Source organism: Paramisgurnus dabryanus, chromosome 5, assembly GCF_030506205.2.
Source record: "Paramisgurnus dabryanus chromosome 5, PD_genome_1.1, whole genome shotgun sequence".
Lineage (NCBI taxonomy): Eukaryota > Metazoa > Chordata > Actinopteri > Cypriniformes > Cobitidae > Paramisgurnus > Paramisgurnus dabryanus.
Window position 1 is genome coordinate 33,204,360 of NC_133341.1, and position 20,850 is coordinate 33,225,209.

Sequence of the window (20,850 nt, forward strand, 5' to 3'; positions counted from 1 at the left end):
TACAATAATGTGCATTAAGATACAGCAAGGTATGTACTTACATTAGTACTAGATTTACATCTAAAAAATACTATGTTATTATCATGATGTAATGTGGTGATGTGGTACTGTCATGGATTTTCAGACATTCAACAATATACACAGAAGAACCTTATAATAATTTGTGATGGTATACTGTATCGTGTCCTATTAATAACGTAACCATTGAAGTAACAATTAAAACACTATGGTATTAATAATTTGATGCACGCCATTTTTTGTCTGATGCACGCCATTTTTTGTCTGATGCACGCCATTTTTTGTCTGATGCACGCCATTTTTCGTCTGATGCACGCCATTTTTCGTCTGATGCACGCCATTTTTCGTCTGATGCACGCCATTTTTCGTCTGATGCACGCCATTTTTCGTCTGATGCACGCCATTTTTCGTCTGATGCACGCCATTTTTTGTCTGATGCACGCCATTTTTCGTCTGATGCACACCATTTGTGTCTGATGCACTGCATTTTTCGTCTGATGCACGGCATTTTTCGTCTGATGCACACCATTTGTGTCTGATGCACTGCATTTTTTGTCTGATGCACGGCATTTTTCGTCTGATGCACGGCATTTTTCGTCGGATGCACGGCATTTTTCGTCGGATGCACGCCATTTTTCGTCGGATGCACGCCATTTGTGTCTGATGCACAGTATTTTTGCACAGATGGTGCTGCTGGGAATGTAATGAAAGAAGACAGGAACAAGGACACAGCCAGGAGGGTTCCCAGTTCTCAGAGGAATTACCTCATCTGTACTGCCGGTCAATCACAGTACCACACTTATTAAAGCAATGCTATTTTCCACTGCAGACTGCAGAACTGTCAAGAGAGACCAGTAACTCTGTGCATGTGTGTGAATCGACATTATCCCTACATTCTATTAAAATATTATAGCAAAATATTACTTTTTACAGAAACTATTTCTTAAAATAGATGAGATAAAGGATACCTCAGAGGATGCAGACTTAATGCTGGTGCCATCTGATAGGCCATTTCGACGGTACATGCTGGAGGCTGAGCCGATGGGGTTCAGACGCCAGGCCAACAGTGACCCTTAGCCAGACCCCATATATGACCTTTCATCCATACCTGCACGAGAGAAAGAGAGAAGAAATGACAATCAGTAACAGTTATGTTATACTTCATGAGATGAATCCTGCAGGGTTCTTTGCCAGGACACTCAAATATTTTAAATTGAAGCCCCTCATTATATTTGCAGCTCAGTCAAGAGACACTTTGTAAAGAGTGTCGTTTCCCATGCATGCTGGATTGTAGTGGATTTTCTTTACTGAATGGTCCAAATCATTCAGTTCAAGCATTAAAGTACAGCTCAAACATTTTTAATATCACAATAAACATTCAAGTCAAGTGTGTCCAATGTTTTGACTGGTACTGTATGTACAGTTTCCCGACCGATGTATTAGGAGTGTAGGAAAAATCCATACCGGACTGGAAAGATTTTGACTTTTACAATAAAATGTCTCTTACAGCTTTAAATCTAAGACTGTCCATTTCTTATTAATATGACCTTGTTTCAGTCTAAATGTATTTAATATGAAAGACACATCACTGTTTGAGGAAGCAATGTTTTCCTCAGACAGACCAACTAAATGTTCAGATCTCATGATGTGGTACTGACTGTTGCCAAGAGCTGACACTTTCATCAAATAAACATTTCCCAACATAAGAAACCTCAATAAATAACCAGGATTACCAGCTGTCAAACACGGTCCAACCTCATCCCTGAAGCCCCAAACTCCCTTTAACACGGAGTAAGTCCTCCTTATAAAAACACATCATGGAAAAGAGGATTCCTCTGCTCGATCAGTTCACACACATCATTTATTACTACTAAACTAAAAAAAAATGGTCATTCAGAAATCTGGTAAAACAATTTTAAGACATTTAGTTATGTCAGCAAATTTTCCATTACAGCATAAGCTAAGTACTAGTAGATTGTTACAGGTAGGTTAAGGGTTATCATTTATTTACAATCATATAATCAGTATAATAACTGTTAGTGGATCATCACAATAAAGTGATCTTAAGCAGACAGTATATCAACACTTTAATGAGAGTTTGTTAACATGCAACGTTCCTGTCAAAAGGGGAGCATCAAAATAAAGTGATACCAGAAATCCTCTTGGCTAGGACATTACACGCATGAACACTTTAAAGAAAAGTTTATAACTCATGTGATCAAGAACATCAGAAAACATTTAGACCTGCATTGACCTCTAGTGGCCAAACTAAAACATGTGAATCACTGTCCATCTATGTGTGTTTACATTTATATATTAGGATAGGAAGAACTTTTATCCAAAGTGACTTTACATACTGCACACAATACATTATCATTATGTATGTTTCATGGGGATTGAACCCCTGACTTTTACACTGCTAACGCAACAATACTCTACCAATAGACCTACAGGAATATTTGGACCACACAATTATAAGGAGAAACTTTACAGTTATTAAAAGGAGCTTACAGACCCAAATCAATGATATTCTGACAAACATTATCAAACTGATCAATTAGTAAAGTAATATGTTGGCTCTTTCAGCATAAAATATAAACATCTGGCCTCAAACTATTGGATCTATAGTGAGGGTTTTGCCTCGTGATTAACTCTTCCCTGCCAGCGTTTTAATTAGCATTTTTTATGTTTTTCACAAAAGTTTAATTTCCAGAATGTTTTTTTTTCTTTAAATATATAAACATACAATTAATCAAAAGGAAAAAGAAAAGACTCTTTTTATTGCTTTTATACAAAAAACCCTGTTCATCCTAGCTTCATTTGTTCTCTTTTTATCACCTCCCAAATATGGGTAGGTTTCTTAAAAAAATACCACATTTTGAGGTAAAAGTTGAGATACTTGAGTTTTTGTGAAAGACTTCTGATAGAAATCCGATTTGGAGCGATGATCATAACATACACTGAGTTTGAACTGTTTGGCGTGAGGGGTTTCTTCCAGGTTGTATAAGTTGGGTAAGAGCATCGTCTGGTGTATAATGGCAGAAATACGGATTCCCAGAAAAACTTGTAATTGACAGGGAAGCGTTTTCTCTTAATTGACGAGTTAACTTAATAATAATGCAGTGACAGTAATTTATTTATTTGTGACAAGAGAATGCAGCAAACCGTTGACACCTAGTGGCTGTTGTTGGTAAAACCATTAAAAGTGTAACAAAAACCTTATTTTTTTGTGATAATTTAATGTATACAATCTATCCTTTATTGATTTTTTTATTTATTACAGTAAATGTAAACTGCTATAACTTTTTTTATTTAATATTTTCTTCAGTGAAAAACGTTAAAGTGTCTTCTAGTCGCGACTAATCGTTTGCAGAATAAAAAAATTGTTTACATAATATATGTGAGTGTACCGTGTATAATAATTGTGTGTATACGGTATATAAATACACAAACATACATGTATAATTTTAAGAAGAAAACCCCCCCACCACCTCAAAAAAAGGGTTGCGCCAGTTAAGGGGTTAAGCCATCAATTAGTTAATACACATTTGCCAAATATTAACAAAAACACACATATGAACTATACACATACAAACACATACAACTACAGTAAAAAAAAAGTGCGATTTCATTTCATGTACGCATTTGGCAGACGCTTTTATCCAAAGTGACTTACAGTGACTGACATTACAAGGTATACATTTTTTAGCTTGATCGCAATGCTCTACCACTGAACAATACAGGAGCATAAGTTGAGCTATACAGTTGTGATTAGTTGACATAACTTATAAAAACAAGTTGAAATTGTTTAACTTAATTTGTTAAATTACATGTAAAAATATATGTTGATTTGATGCTGCCTTTTTTACAGTGCATGGTTTTGGCCAATTCAGCATGCAATGTAAAATGTAAAGTAAAACACCAGCAGGTGTCAGCATTTACAGAAGTTATAAACAACAGTGACAGTACAGTGTTTTATCATAACAGAGGAAACTTTGAATCTGATTCCTGAAGCTGAAAAACCTGCTTTATTCAAAACCTACTGTTCAATGTTTACTAGGGATGCACCGATACCACTTTTTTGGAATACGAGTATGAGTATGAGTACTTGCATTTCAGTACTTGCCGATACCGATACCGAGTACTTAATAAAAAACATGATTTAAATTTACAGGTAACAGCTTTATTCATATAATTTAACAAAAAAACAAGGGACTAGTTTTCCAGTTTGTTGTAAACTCTGCCTCTTTGGACAACACAAGAGGCATTAACCCCTTACACGCCGCTCAACATTGACATTTCTCAGACCGTGGTATCGATCCCTGGTATCGGGGGACTTTTAACGAGTACGAGTACTTTAGAAAATGTGGTATCGAGGCCGATACCCGATACCAGTATCGGTATCGGTGCATCTCTAATGTTTACATCATTTCAATTATATTAATACTCTCTATATATAGTTTACTTTCATTTTCAGTTTAGATCAAGATTATTTTTACACACATGGGTATAAGACAGAAAGATCATCAAGTTATTTTAATACAGTCTTAAACACAGTCTTCAGGTCTAAATGTCTAAAACCAAGAGTAAACCTGCTTCTATTTTCTTTTACTTTTTAATACAGCTTGTTACTTGTTAATAAAAATAATATTACCAGCACAACCACACGTAAAAAAAGCTAATTTGAAAACTAAAGTCATTTTGCTTAATTGAGTTTGAGGTTTGTGTAAAACATCATCTGACCTGACAAGAGTACCCAAAAGCATTTAATGAGCTTCAGAATGAGCAAATCTGACACAAAATGATGTGCACAAAGTCAACGTGTTTAACAAATACAGACCTAAATCTGAAATATTTCCTCTTTAAAGTAAATAATAACTAATAATCTGTAAGTCTGTACAGTATGTGAGCCAAAACATCAACCAATCAGAGTGAATCCCAATGTCGAGTCAGCTGAATTTGAGAGCGTTTGCATTTCACACAATTGACTGCAACAAAAACAATGCAGCTCAAAAACACACCTTAATATGTGTCATTCTGAGCATCTCATGAATCAATGTTAATAATCTCATATATCAGTCTTATGATAAGATTATCACTGCAGCTCTTCAAGGCGTTAAAGCAGTTTCTGTGCCATCCTCGGTTTGAGACACCATCTGTGCTCAGGGCAGGTGTGAAAACTTAATATCATATACACTTCCAATGACAGACACATGTTAGTTTTTCTTCTGCATTAGAAAAGAAAATGATTTATTATTATATAACAAAATAAATAACTCAAGTCGGTAGGTGTGCAATACCCAATGCACTTTAATAGAGTAAAGTTTGATCTCCTGATGATCCACTAAGAAATTTTTTCTGATACTCTCCCACAGAGTAAAGATGCTAATTATATCACACAAATATACTGAAAATGAGTTCAGGTCATTAAATCAATATAAGACAGGAAAATAGTCTCTATGCTGTCCTGCAAGTCTTTGCTGTAAGCAGCACAGATCCTTGTCTGAAATGTAAAAGTGCCTGTGACAAGAGCTTCCTCCATTGCTTATTATTCTTTCTCTTTTCTTTTATTCATCCTTACTCTCTTTTGTTAAATCTTCATCTGACTCTCTCATTCTAACAGCTATGTACTGTAGTGCTGTAATTAAATGGGCCGACCCACAGTACCATGAAACTCTTTCCACACCGAACCTGACTCAGTAACATGTTGTCTCTCTCATCTCTTTACTAAAACACTGCACACCAAATACAGTGAATGATATTAAAAGGGTGAGAATAGAGTGATTGAATAATACATTTATTTTCTGTCTTTTCATTTAATGCCTTACAATGAACTCATCTTTCTCATAAGTTTACTGTCCTGCCCGGCTACAGAAAGACAAGCGTTTCCTGGACTCATCAAAATGAAACTTTAATACGACACAGATCAGTGATAGAGGATCTTAAAACTAGAACAAACTTGCAATGGCACAGCTGCATCCTGCACTGCATGTGTCTGTCTGTGTGTGTGCGTGTGTGTTATAGCTGCTGGATATGAAGATCTAATGCACATTTCTATAACATTCTGCTTTTAATACACTAGTAGGTTGGCATGTTGCTTAGCAACTGTAGAGTTAGACTAGAGGTATATTAATAAAGTAAAGTGCATGAGAAGGACTAGTTAGAGTGATTTCTTGCTTCATATTTCTAGAGCCTTATGATTTCTTGGATGCAGAAAACATGGCTGGAATCACGGAATCAAGAAAATGGAATTACTCGGCACATTTTCTACAAACTATTTTTTACAAGCCATTATACTTTATTTGCGAATATCAGTTTGACTTTGTTGCCATGATATTCTTAACTGGCAAATAAAATGATAGACATGTTTGGAAACATTTCACTACACGGTCACGATTACGCACCGTCAACTATAAACATTCATTCTGAAGAGAGAAAAACATGGCGATGAGACCATCTGAGACTACAAAGTAGAGCCCGACCGATATATCGGCAGGGCGATATTAGACATTTTCCACACTATCGGTATCAGCATTCATAATGTCCGATAAATAAATATTTAAACGAAAGAACGGACGAAACAGCCTTCAACCATGTCATGACTGTTGCCGTTGTATAGTTTGTCCACAAGAGGCACTCTACAACCTCCCTGTTGACAACACTCGTGTATAACGCGTCACACATCCTGCAACCTGCTGATCCAGCCAGAGTTGGGCAGAGAGAACAACGGTTAGGTGAGTTCATGGTGAGTTGGTCACGAGACAATAAAAGAAACAAGTTTCTTTTTAAAATGCATTATCATCTTATTTAAGTTAAAACTCATAAATAACTACAAATAACTAATGTTAGGGAAATCTGTTATTGTTTTGTTGCGCGTTTCTGAAAAAAAAAAATTGGTCGATAAATCGGAATATCGGATTTGAAAACCAACAAACATTTGTATCGGTATCAGCCTTCAAAATCCTTTATCGATCGGGCTCTACCACAGTCTTCAAAAAAAAAAAAAAAAACGTAAATAAAAAATATTAAAATTTAAGACCCTGCTCACATAACACAGAGTTAAATGCACAGGCTGACTATTAGGGCTGGAACGACGCGTCGACGTAGTCGATTACGTCGATTACGTAATTACGTCGATTTGCCGGAAATGCGTCGATGCGTCGCACTGTTTACATTTTGAAATGAAGGCGGCTTCAGCTCCGACCGGGTGATACAAGTGTTATACCAAACAGACAGAACGCGATCAAAAGTGTGGGAATACTTTAAGCAGAGACCAAATAAAACACATACTGTGTAAAACTGAAATGGCATACCACAGCAGCGCAACACCTGTGTATGATCATCTTAAAAGAAGAAAACCTGGAGCTCTCCGACCTCAAAATGACGAGACGTCAGCGTAAGAATTTGAACTATTACAGTAAGTTTTTATACTTACTCTATAAACAATAGAATCAATACATATTGTGCTTAATACAGCTGCGTTTACATCTTCGTTTAATACGAGCTGCGAGACGCCTGACAGACGTGACATTGCATCGCTTCTGGGCAGTATGTTGAAACAGTAAATAAAGAGCAGGACATGTTTTTATATTAAGAAGTTATGAAATAATAAGTTACTGTCACATTGAGAACTGATAGGCATGTGCCCGCGTGCACTGAAAGCCAGCTGGCAGTGCGGAGTTCCCAATGAACGTCTTTTTTGCGAATATGTGCGCAGATATTACAGAAGCTCGTCTTGTAAGGTATTCCTGACATGCGTTTATTTAAAGTAACAGCGGCGTAAACGCTGTTTATAAAATATTAGAAGATCATACTAACTGAACTTGTTTTTTACCCGGAACTTAAGAAAAGTTAAATGTTAAAGTTAAATGAGAATGCAGTACTACTAATAGTAATAATATTAACAGTAATAATATAACCATTACATCTTATATAAGGGTTCATGAATCACAATGAACTTATTTTTACTTCAGTCTGAACTAATGCTGAGTTAATGCATGTACTAATCATAAACTAATGTTTAAAATATTAATATATGCCTATTTTATTGTTTAAGGTGAATAATGCCTCAGTGCCACTTTATTTTTCATGTTAAAAATTTTGGTTTGTGTGTTTGTTTAATTAAGAAAATGCTTAAATAAAATGTTAGCGTTAATGACAGATGTTACATTTATTATTTGTTGGGGAATTATATGTATAAAAAAATCATTAGACTATTCGATTAATCGAAAAAATAATCGATAGATTAATCGGTTGAAAAAATAGTCGATAGTTGCAGCTCTACTGACTATAATGTTTTAAATGGCCATCAGGCAAGTTTAATTTGTACTGTTCATTAAATTTGACAGCACTTTGTCTGACAAAAAATTCAATGTTGGATTTTACTATGAAATTCTGTAAACATTAGCCAAATATTAAAACACTACCAAAATGTACTTTTGAAAGCAAACCATTAATATACTATTGTTGAATTGTAGAAGAAGTTTAATCATTTTGATTACTTAAACTTAATTTATTAATTTACAGAATGGAGAAAAATTTAAATGGAACAAAATGGAATCCAATGGAATTCATAGGGCCCTTTATTTCTCAAACTTATCTTCATCCTCACAATTCAGACTGAATTGCTTTACATAATATACATATACATACATTATAAGTCGATTTGCGGTCTTACATTACTTATCTCTTAGCTTTTCAAAGAATGCTACAAACTTCATTCAAATGATTTGTTGCATCTTAACGTTCCCAGGGTTCGAGCAAAGATAGAGAAAAAATATTTTATATATAATGCTGCTGCTTCTTGGAATAACTTACTGAATACCCTGACGCTTACCACGCTTCCATCATTAAATGAGTTTGAACTGCTTTTAACAAATTATGTGTTTTATGTTTTTATAAATTGTTGTTGTGATTTTTGAGTGTGTTTTTTATGTTTTGTTGTATATTTGTTTACTCTTGTTATTTGTTGCTGCCTTTCTTTGCCAGGTCACTCTGGTAAAAGAGATTTTAAATCTCAATTAAAAGATTAAATTGGTTTGGTATTAATTATGTTTTTTTTTAAGACATGCTCAAGTCTTAGGGATCCTGTATGGGAGTCTAGATGTTCAGCTCCACCTGCCCCCGGTATGATGATGGTATTCAGAGAATGAAAATAAAAGAAGGGGCAAGAGTGAAGGAGGAAGAGGACAGGGCAGGTGCATGAGGAGGCAGATGGAAATCTCTCTCTCTCTCTCTCTCAGTACAGTAGTGTATATGCTCTTAGTGTACAGTTTTAAGTGCATGTTATTGTAAAGAAATGATCTTATCATCAAACTGTAGTAACTGCTGCTGAACAGGTTGTCTGATGATGTAATCATCACCATGTGGGCAGGAAAACATTAAATCTAACATACGAAGATCCTGTGAATATCTTTTAGCACGTTGCCATGCACAACATCCCATGTCTTTATGATATTATGATATCCATGTATCAGTACATCACAAATGTACAAATCCCTACAAGAAGTATATTCAGCACATAGAGGAAAGCAGGCTAAAGATTTAAACCAGATAAATATTGGTATGAGGTGTTGAAAACGTAATTCACGCACTTCATGACGGGAAACATTTGGAAAAAGTGACCACACTCAAATGGAAATATTTGCAAAAGTTTAGATTTTGATGGTAGCCAGCGCTTTTATTATATTTCAGGAATCATACATGGCAACACAATCCTCATCCCTCATCACTCCCACAATCCCCTGCACTGAGACGGAGTCGTCATGGCAACAGCAAACCACTTGGAATGTGGGGCGGCTGCCTGCTGCTGTGACTTTCTGAATGGCCTTTGATGGTCACCCATGGAAACCAAACCCTGAACACAATGTGGCGGACTGAATCAGAGATGTCCTGCTATACTTCTTAATGTATATACTTTGTCCTGGATGTCAGATTTACTCTGCAGTCAGCTGGGGAATAATGCAAAATAAACCCCCACACACAGGGTCTTTAAGTGTTTACTGAAAATATTAAAGTCACAAGAAAACCAGGACTTTGGCAGTACCATAACAGTAACAGTACTGCTAAGGTACTTTTATTGTACCAAGGTAGTGGATGATTATAATACCATATTAACATGGCATTCAAAGTTACTTGGAGGAATCATCAAATCAATCTTTATTGTCATTGTATGCACACATTAGTAAACAATGCGATTAGACCATGGTACGAAATGTGATTATAAAAGTACAATTGGCATTGATATGATCAACTGCATCCTTACTGTATCACAATCAATCCTCCATCAAATAAAAATTGTATTTGAATGAAAACTGTATGTGGTGTGTACTTCCATTTAGGATGCATTATACCAAAGGCCACAGTTCTTAATTTATCAAACATTCAGCAGCGTAACACAGTTGACAGAATAAAGACAGAAGGTCATAGTGTAGTGTTTGCTGAAGAGAAGATTCCTCTGAGATCTCATGAAAAGCTCGCAGGATCACATTGATCACAGAAGCAGAATATTGTTGTGTAACAACCAGGCGACACATTTTCAGATATTTCTCACTTCATGTAAAGCAAGCAACCTAGTATTAATATGTAACATTCAAAAACACAAAACGTATTTTGTACGTTTAAATAGATGCTGAAGCTTACAATGTAGACTTATTTGCAACATTCACTCATAGCATTATTACGTTTTACAGCTACAAAACTTTAAAAAAATTTAAGATTGCAGTATTATTTCTCTTTGACCATTTTAGCAATAATGTTACCACCCTACCCCAAACCCTTTAAAATCAAAAAATAATTTTTTTTATAAAAAATGTATTCATTTTATATTATGCAACATAACGGACAGAAACGTTTAAAAGTGTAACATTTTTGTTACAATATAGCATTTAAAGAATCTTTTAAGCCGCTAATAGACAATTTCAGCAGTTACAACATAAACACGCAGCTTTCGTGGTCGTCACGTAACTTCCGGTAAACTCCGCGAAGAATAAATAACAAAAAAGTCCTTTTAAAGTAGTTTATTTATATAACAAGCAAAATAAACAACACATAGATTACCTAGGAATTTGAAACCAAAACATTTGTTATTTTCGACGAGGTATTTGTTTAAGAGTTCAGTTTCAGCTACTAATCAGACCATTAAACAAACAGAAACCGGAAGTAAAGTTCAGACCAGATGCTTATCGCGTCACCTCATGTTCCCCCCTTTGAAACGGTCTATACAGTCCTACCTAAAACAGTTTATTAAAATCATGTATTGTAAGAAATAAAAAGCATTAAGATTATAGACAAGTGTAATCACAATAACTTATTCAAATTTCAAAAGTACATCGACTGAAAGACAATAATGTTGTAAATCTGTGACGTAGCACGCAAGAGTCAATGAGTGTTTGATATCACTGCCGTAAAGAAATTGTAAAGCTTCTTGAGGCGCAATATTTGAATTTAAATTCATAACAAACGCGAGATTTGACGTTTACGGTCGCTGATGAAAACTGGGTTCAAGATCACTGGATGAAGGGCTGTTCCTCGCAAGTGCATGAATTTTAAAAGACGTGAATTACAGAGAATTAATAAAATTAACATCTTTTGTGAATTTATGTTGTGTTTTGATGTAATTGTTATTGCATAGGAGAAAATGCCTCTGTCAAACAAATTAAATATTAGAAAAATTTTAAATGAATCCAGCAATGTTATTCATTTTAGGGTTTTAAAATGTAGTCTTGTTTAATATTGTGTAATTCTCTGAAAGTCATGAAAATTTTATTTGAATTTAAATTTATTTAATATGAGTGAGTAAGAAAGGCCAATGCCCGCGATTTTTATATTTATGAATAGGAATATGTAAAAATCAAAACCATGCGAATGGACATTCAAAACTAACCCAAAAACATCCCAATGACTGTTCACAGGCCAAAAATCAATAACTAATCAACAAAATCATTTAATCTTTAACCCGCAGACTAAAAACAACTGGTTGGCAATGCTACACTGCGGACGGCATCTCTCGTCGAGTTCACGCTTTATCTCTGAATAAAAGTCAAAACTAAGTTGGAGAAAGTTGTTCTCAGAAGTTTTCAGATATAGGTAATGAAAACACACTTTTCAAAAGGCACAACACTATTTTCTTGCTTTAAGTAACCTAATGTTTCAAAAGTACACATTAAACACTGCAGAACGTACAGCGTGTGACCTCATTAACGTTACCTTTATAATGCGTGATGCCATTGCTTTGCTATTGCAATTTTGTAACGAGGATCATGTGACATAAGAGGAATAATAAGACGTGAACTTAAGCACAAATGTTCTGCGCATGTGCACAATGTATTTTTGCATCCGATTGAGAAAATAATATGATTCACGTGTTTACATGCGCACTTTTCTCCTGCTGATCGGATCACAGATCGGACTACACCACCCCCTTCAATATGATACAAATTTGCATCCGATCGTCCTCAGTCAATTTAATTGATTAAGGTGTTTACATGAAGGCTTTTTAATATGATTGAGCCATCAATATGATTACAAACGGATTATTTGTTTGCATGTAAACGTACTGAGACGCTTCAAAAATTGAAGCTGAGGTTCAGCTCTCTCACTTTTTCCAGTCAAACCTCAAGGTGTGAACAACCGGTTATAAATACACCTCATGCTTATTATGGTGTTCAGTCATGAGGGATTCAGATGCAGAACAGAGCTCATCAGAGATTCAATCCATGACATCACTGCGGTCCACAAGCACACTCAGCAGATCTGATGTCACCCAACACTTCAGATAAACCATCAAAGGGAAATACAGGAGAACACTGAGGTGAAACTCTTTGTTTTTAATGACCATATATCAATCTATACATTTACTTGTATCTTTCAATCTATACATTGTCCACAAATAACTTGTTGTAAAGGGGAGTTTGCTAGACAACTTAGTTGTTTATGGTTGCTCAGTAACATCATGACCTACACTAGTAATATATAATTGATGTCCAGTCACAGGTGTGCGTATGTATCGGCTATTTTAAAACTGCTTTGAAAATGACTCGTCCAATCAGAATTTAAAGATTAAACTATCAGCTTCATAAAGTTTTACATAAAACAAATCCAGACGTGTGATTCAATCTTATTGCCATTATCAAATTCCATAAAGAGAAAAGATATTTCATTTAATCCAAAAATTGCCATTATTACCAACATATAAATCCTTTTCTGTTGTTGAAATGACTATACTGTGATAAATAAATACACTGTTAATGTGATATTAAATGACTTCTAGACGGGCTTCATAAGGGTTGCAATTAAAATGAAATAGCAGAAATCATCAGGTGATCTCATATCAAATGTCTGCATTGTGATAACTGGGTCATAATCTAATGTTTCACACACGTTCGATCTGTGCTTTGACGCTGTGTATATTTTCACACTGTGTGGCCCTGGGGGGCAAGAACGTCATCTATACCGATCTCCTCTCGGCTGACATTTGCAGCACCTAAAAAAGCAAGTCGCCTAAACAGAAGTGTGTATATAAACAAAAATACAACCTCATTAATTCAACAGCTGAAGACCTAGAGATCAACATTTGAAATTTAACACATTTCATATTTACTCCATATGTACTTCTTAATATTTAAACCATTTCATTATTGAATCATTTGCATTTTGGAAGAGAAACCTGTTACCAGGAAACATACAAAAGCAAGTTATAATTCTCTTAAATTATGCTGCACTCTTTTTTACTTGAAATATTTTTATTTAAATTTATGGTGAAATATGACCTGGACATTTTCTGTACAGATGAGATCCTGCCAACGTGAAAACACAGGGCTCATCATCGGCTCACGGGGTACCTATGAATCCACAATCCAGCCTTCAATGACTTCACACCAGATGACCTGACAGCCCTGGCCTAACCCTAACCCTTAAGTACTTTACTACAGTTATTTTACAGACCAGTTGCCAATAAATGGCTTCAGGCAACCAGCTTCAAATTACTATGGTAAAGACTGACCGATACTTAATACATTTGTGAAGCATTTAAAGATTGAAACACATACAGATTAATGACTCATGAAGACATTGAAGTTCAGAATTGATAGTAGATGAAGCCACTTTATGAGGGAGTGTGGGAGATAAAAATAAAATTATAGCCTCTGGGCATGACCTTATAGAAGAGAAGTTTCCCCATCAATGCTCCTGTAATGTCAGATGGCTGTGCCTGGTAGAGAAAAAACCCTCATCTGCCCTCATTGTGCTACCAAACACAAGTCTACATATAGACCAGTGGCCGGTTGCATAAACCTTTAAGTTAAAAGTTAGTCAAAAAAGTTTTGTCAAGTCACGACTATGTTTATGCAACCGACCATTTTATTAAGAATTGATTATTATTAAACAATTAACCGTCAGCCAAATTTCTTAATCGTGACAGCCCTATTTGTAATTACTACTTAAATGTCATAAAATAACTAAGGCCTAGTCCTTGATTATTTCTCAAATCTGTCCAGGAAACTGACCCATAATGTCTCCAAAATGGCAAAAAACCTCGACAGAAGGAAGTAGCGACTGCAGCAGCAAGCAAACACGATCTCATTTCTAGAATATCACTGAAATAGAGCAAGATTGTCAGTCAGATAATAATGTTTTTAATTGATACCAGCAAGCAATAAATTAATTTTAATAAAGAAAGTCATCAAGAGGGGCGAAATAAAAATGTAAGAGTCATACAAATCATAAATTCGTTAGCTCTGTAAAGAACAGTCCAGGTTTTAACATGAGAAAAATCTTCCTGTTCGTCTTCCTCAGAAGTCACAAAGGTTCAGAAGAACATGAGAACGAGTGAATGGGGAAAAAATTCTGAGTAATGCATTTTACGGATGTGATGAATGACAAAGTGAAGACAAAACTGAAACTTACAACTCATGACTAAACTATTTATGTCTGCACTATTCGTGATCACCTGTATGAATTGAGTTTGTGAAGCATTACAGTGAGTAAAACAACACTAGCGTGCCCATAAGATGAATACTACACCTGTTCCTGGATTAAGGAATGCTCTGGCTCTCTGCCATTAGGAATGAACACCTTGTTATAGAAAGAAATTTAAGTTTCGAGGACACATGGCCTTTTTTAAACCAGACACAAAGAAGTTTTTCAGTGTATTATATATAAGAATAGTAATATTAAACAACACAAACTCTCTATGCATTATTATTACATTCTGTGCAGTTTTTAGCTTATATTATGATTTGTTGCATACTGTATGCCCCGAGAGAGAGAGAGAGAGAGAGAGAGAGAGAGAGAGAGAGAGAGAGAGAGAGAGAGAGAGAGAGAGAGAGAGAGAGAGAGAGAGAGAGAGAGAGAGAGAGAGAGAGAGAGAGAGAGAGACCTCAAATATGAACAAACACACTGAAACACTATACAGTTCATAAAGGAAGTAGCAGCTCGCTCACGCGCAACATGTAACAATCGCTCTGTGCACGCGCACAGGGCTCTAACCTTTCACCTTTACCAACTCTTATTAATGACGTGCAGACACACACCCCACATCTAATCAATACTTCACAGGCTTATCGATACAAACCACAAACACATCCCCATCACTAAACTGAGACACAGAGTTCGCCTACCTTTCTGTTTGATGTAAATCAATGAGGAGACGCAACAATCATTTCATAATCCATTAAAGAAGCTCGGCTGCCCATATAATCCAGTGTATCGTGCGTCAGATAAATAATCCAGCGCGTGAGGTCTTATAAATATAAACATATACGCGAAAGATGTACACAAACATGGCAGAGATACACAAATGTCACGCTGACATAAAGCGAAACATTTAAGGGACAGGAAGTGTCAGGTAGGTTCCTTTGATCTGACGGACAGGAAAACTGACTAATCATACGCCTCTTCGGACACAAACCCCGCCCACGGAAGAAGCGGCAGCCAATTGCAGCGGGTCAGCGGTTCTATGTGAATTTTGAAGTGGACGCGCAGGTGCATCTGACTGGATGTCACACGCTTTCATTTCTTCAATATTATTATAATAATAAAACCTTTCCATACGTTTTCATAAATAAATCATATAAATAATAACATTAAAAAAAATGTTTTTACAGAATGTAATATTGGTTGTTGTTCTTTAAAATGTAGACATATTATTTAATAAGGTTGACAAATTCTTTCTTGCATTTTCACTAATTATTAATGTAGAGTTGACTAGTAATCAAGACTAATATATTTTATTTAAATTAATTGCATTGTTATAAATATATTTTATCTTATTTTATTACATTATTATAAATATATTGTATACATATATTGTATTTAAATTAATTGCATTATTATAAATTGCATTTATTTCGTTTAATGCAGATTCATGGCACAATGGCAGTGCATTGATTTTTCAGTTGTTTTTTATTCGTTATTAATCTTATATAAATTGAGGCTGCCATCTAGTGGTGAAAGCACTAAAATATCATTTAAAACAAACAAAATACATTCACTTGATGGACAATTATTGTTTGTGCAACCCAACAAGAACTCCAGTACAAATAAAACATTTATTGCTAAACACATCTTTGTACAACATCTCACAGTTCTTCTATAAGAAGAAAACACAACAGGGTTTTACTGTAAGCGAGGAACGGTGTAGTCCAGTCAGAAAGGCTTTCTGATCCACAGATTTATGAGTCCAGTTGAGGTAGTGATGAATAAAGCCACATCCTAAAACTTCACCTGCTGATTAAAAAAAAAATCACAAAGATTTTCCATCCCAGACCTGAAATGTTACAGTAATTAATTACAGTTATACTACTTAACCAATCTGTATTAAAACATTTAAGCAAATTACATACTTAAAGCCAGAATATATAATTCTATAAAACTTTGTTAATAAAAGCAAACAACATAATGCATGCCTAAATAATAATACATTTCATAGGGTGGTTTTCTGGACAGGGATTAGTGTAGTCAAAGACTAAAATAAATGTAAGAGCTGTCCAAACTGAAAACAACTTGCACTGACATGTCTTAAAATGCATCAGTGCCCTTTGTTTTGCCTCAAAATGCACACAAGTAATGTTATAGTAAGGCATGTGGGTTAAAACTAGTTATATTTCCCAATTAAACTAACGCCTATAGTCCTGGTTTAAGATAATTCCTGTCCGGGAAACCACCCTTTAATGTATAATCTTGTTTAATCGAACAAAAATAAATCATAGTAATTCTATTACAGCATTGATGCCTTTAGTGAGGTAAAGTCTGACCAAATTTTGAGGCAAAACCTCATTCATACTGTATCTATCTACCTGATTGTCAGCTGTTGAGGCGATTATTAAAAATGCAAAAAAATCACATTTTAGAGTGCTGTAGCTTATAGCACTTTCATTTATATACATTTATATTAAAATGAGCATGTATTTTAATTAAGAATGATCTAAACTCAAACTAGGTCTATGCACCTTTTTTAACATATCCAAAAACTACAAAATTCACAAACATCTGAGGTAATGTTGTAAAAGAGGTTTGTGGTTAATTGTATCACTGTGATAACAGATCAATTAAAACAACCATTCATTCATGGCACATACTGTACATAACATTGATCAAATTAAACATCAAGCTGCTTTTCTTTTATACTCTTAAATAAATCACTGTTTTATGAAGTTTCACTTCACTGGTGAATGATATTTACAGGTGTTACTCTCTCTGAAATCCAATTCAGATCAAATGTTATAAAAATGATTACATTTCACAAAGCTTGTCAAGGTCCAATTTTCCCCCAAATATATATATGCAGAAAAACGTATAACAGTTAGGAAACCCCTCACATTACTGTACTGAAAAAAAAATACATTAAAATGGTAAAGTTTTTACACTGCATGGTATTATTAAATATATAAAGAAATAAAACATCTCGACATTACAATACTGAGAAAATATTGAGGCAAAATCTGATTCATTGTAATATATTTAATAAAACAATGCTAATCCAAAGGGCTTCATTCTTACTTTTTAATTAAAATACTATTTTGTTGCTAAATTTTTAGGGTGAAATCTTTGGACATGTTTTGTGAGACTCACTTTTTTAAATAAACATTCTTACTATTTTACAATTATGGCACAATATAAATCATTTTTGTGGACAAAATGAATATCACTACAAGAACTTTTAATACCATTTGCTGAAAGAATGCCAATGAAATCCTAATAAATCTGTTGACTTTTGGAGCATAAATGGATTAGAATGGCTTAGAAGCTTTATGGCAGAAACAATCCGATTTAAAACACTCGCTACAGCTGAACAACTGAATGTGTTGCCAGTGCCAAAACAGAAGCCAGTTCAGATGAAGGCATAAATAAATCCTGTGGCACTGATATCATTGTAACTCCACAGAGACCTCAATTGAAAAAAAAGAAGTTTGTTTTAAATAAAAAGCAAAGAAACTCATTCTCTGTGGCTGTATACAGTGCTCGTCTGATGCTCTGATAATGGACATTATCATGACAGGGTTTCCCAACTGAGCACTAGCAGATCTGGGACTCAGATTCGAGTCTGGCCCGTCGTGTCTGGTGGGCCTTTGCGCAAGTGGAGGTGTGACGGTTAAAGCTGTCTCTCCACATGAAACGTTTCGAGCACATGCTGCATTCGTAGGGTTTGATGCCCGTGTGGATCTTCATGTGACCGACCAAATGATGCTTCATCTTAAAACTCTTTCCGCAAACGGCGCAACCAAACGGCCGCAACCCGAGGTGCATGCTCATGTGACGGTCCCTCTGGCTTTTGTGCGTAAAACTCTTGCCGCATTGACACGGATAGAGCTTATACATCACAGAAGTGAACCCCGAGTGACACGTCTGTTCCTTTAGACCGCTGTCAACGTTAACAGAGACCTCCTCATCTTTAGCAACATCTAGCTGCGGTTTATCCTTGGATGCCGGGTTGGAGATCTCATCCGCACTCTGTGAAAAGCCCTCTGTGGAGGTGCCGTAGAAGTCCAAGGGTTCCTCGTATGAGCAATTACTATCCAGGCACTCCTCGAGACGGCTCACCAACTTCTCATCGAAACAATCCGCTACCGCGTTTGGACAGTTCTGATCCGAATCGCTTACCGTGGGCTCGCTGGCAAACAGTCCAGCGCAGGCCTCTCGTCCTGACCTCTCAGTTTTAACGTGCACTTTCTTCCTGCGTCCCATAATGCTCGGTGGAATGTATGCAGGTCTTGTGCACTGGTTTTCCGTAGCATCCGACTCGCTGCTCAGATTATCCGGAGAAGAGCAGCTTGCGCTTTGCACCGGAACTGAAATCCCATCTTCAGCTATATCCTCTCCTTGATCCGCAGTCTGACCATCGTCCTCATTATCTGTGGTGTAATCCTCATCTTTTGGAGATGACCTGTGTTCAAAACGTCCACCGCTGTTTTTTTTATTCCCCACCTCGAGCAGCTCAGTACATCTATCCACCACATGCCACATCTGCAGGAAGCTAGCGGCCGTGAGGAAGGCCACGACCTCTCCAGACGGCACAGAAAGCGCTCCCGTATAGCAGGACAGGAGGAGCTGCTCAAAGACACACGGATGCATGACGTCCGGCAGCACCACGCGGGCACTGTTCTTCAACAGGACCTGATCGCAGAAGTACGGCGAGCTGGCAGCCAACACCGCCCGATGAGCCCGAAACTGATGACCACCTATAGACACGATGAGGTCACATAGCTGACCCCTCTGCCGCTGCTGGTTTAATTTCTTTAGGAGCGAGCAGGAAAAATCTGGGAACTCCACATGGAATGAGTTCGCCCCTGTCTCCATGGTTACCTGGAAAAGCTCTAAAATAGATAGGATAGATAAGTCTCTGTATGTTACTGATTTACATAATATAAGAAATGGGCAAAAAACAAATACAGTAATGTGCATCCCTCGCACAAAATAACCACTGTAACAATTAAGACAAAATATTATAGGTAATATTGTTTATGTTACATGATGTAACAAAACGCTAAATGACAAAAATATTCTGAAAGTTTCTGTTTAATGAATTTATGAGATGTATTTTACTAGATTCAGATAAGCACTAAAAGAAAAAAAACAGTGACATAAATAATGACTCTAAAATCTTTCCTGTGGACAATCAAGTAAAAATCATAAGAACAGAACCGAACTGTATTATGTTTCAAATCTAGACTTTTATTATCTTTTATAGCAGTGTACTGTCAGAATTCAGGCTAACTGCTATACGGCTAGTTAGCATCAGCACATATCAAGAATATTTAATGATTTAAACAGTGACACAAACACTGCTGTTTATAAGAGAGATCAATATGCCCAGTTTTCACACACAAACACGATATAATAAATCGCTTTCTTACCGTTTAACGCTTCATTTCTGTCGGCTTCACTGAAAGCTAAAGCGCTTCATCTCTTCCGCGAGCCGGAGCGTAGCGCGCTTCTTACGTCATTACGCTGAGGTCGCGTGGCGCAAAGAGAATGTAAACAAACACGCCCTCATTACAGCTGACTGACAGGCATTCGCTCTGTAAAATGTTTCCCTTAATTTAATTTAACAAAATCCTGATACTTTCTGTTTATTTCCAGATTAAATTTGATTTTTAACTTCAATTTAAAAAAGGCTCTATTTAAGTGCTTGTTGGATATGCAGAATTTAAAATGTAAGGTACAACAAGTATCACAATCTCATTTTCAACACAACCCTGCTGAAAAAAACAATAAAACCATTACAGAAATTTCTAATGGTTTCCATTAAAATACCAATAGGAACCATTAGCTTTTACCATTCAAACCACTACATTGTAGTTTGTTTTGGGCCATATTCCATTAGAACCAAGAACC

At 35.9% G+C, this 20,850-nt stretch overlaps 2 protein-coding genes across 3 annotated transcripts in view; both read right to left on the bottom strand.

Annotated features, from left to right (window-relative positions):
* Window positions 1-15,872, bottom strand: part of LOC135732823 (ras-specific guanine nucleotide-releasing factor RalGPS1) — a 111,872-nt gene extending 96,000 nt beyond the window's left edge. For both annotated transcript variants that reach the window (XM_065251176.1, XM_065251175.1), the window contains exons 1-2: window positions 15,636-15,872; window positions 987-1,126 (exon numbers count right to left, since the gene is read on the bottom strand). In XM_065251176.1, the coding sequence (XP_065107248.1) occupies window positions 987-1,043 (57 nt within the window). In that variant the 5' untranslated portion in view covers window positions 1,044-1,126; window positions 15,636-15,872. The remainder of the gene's footprint in view (window positions 1-986; window positions 1,127-15,635) is intronic.
* Window positions 15,873-16,546: 674 nt separating this feature from the next.
* zbtb43 (zinc finger and BTB domain containing 43) lies at window positions 16,547-20,447 on the bottom strand. Its single transcript, XM_065251178.1, has 2 exons — window positions 20,370-20,447; window positions 16,547-19,829 (listed from the first exon to the last, which is right to left on the bottom strand). The coding sequence occupies exon 2, from the start codon at window positions 19,810-19,812 to the stop codon at window positions 18,532-18,534; it is 1,281 nt and encodes a 426-aa protein (XP_065107250.1). The 5' UTR covers window positions 19,813-19,829; window positions 20,370-20,447; the 3' UTR covers window positions 16,547-18,531.
* Between the last annotated feature and the right edge of the window lie 403 nt (window positions 20,448-20,850).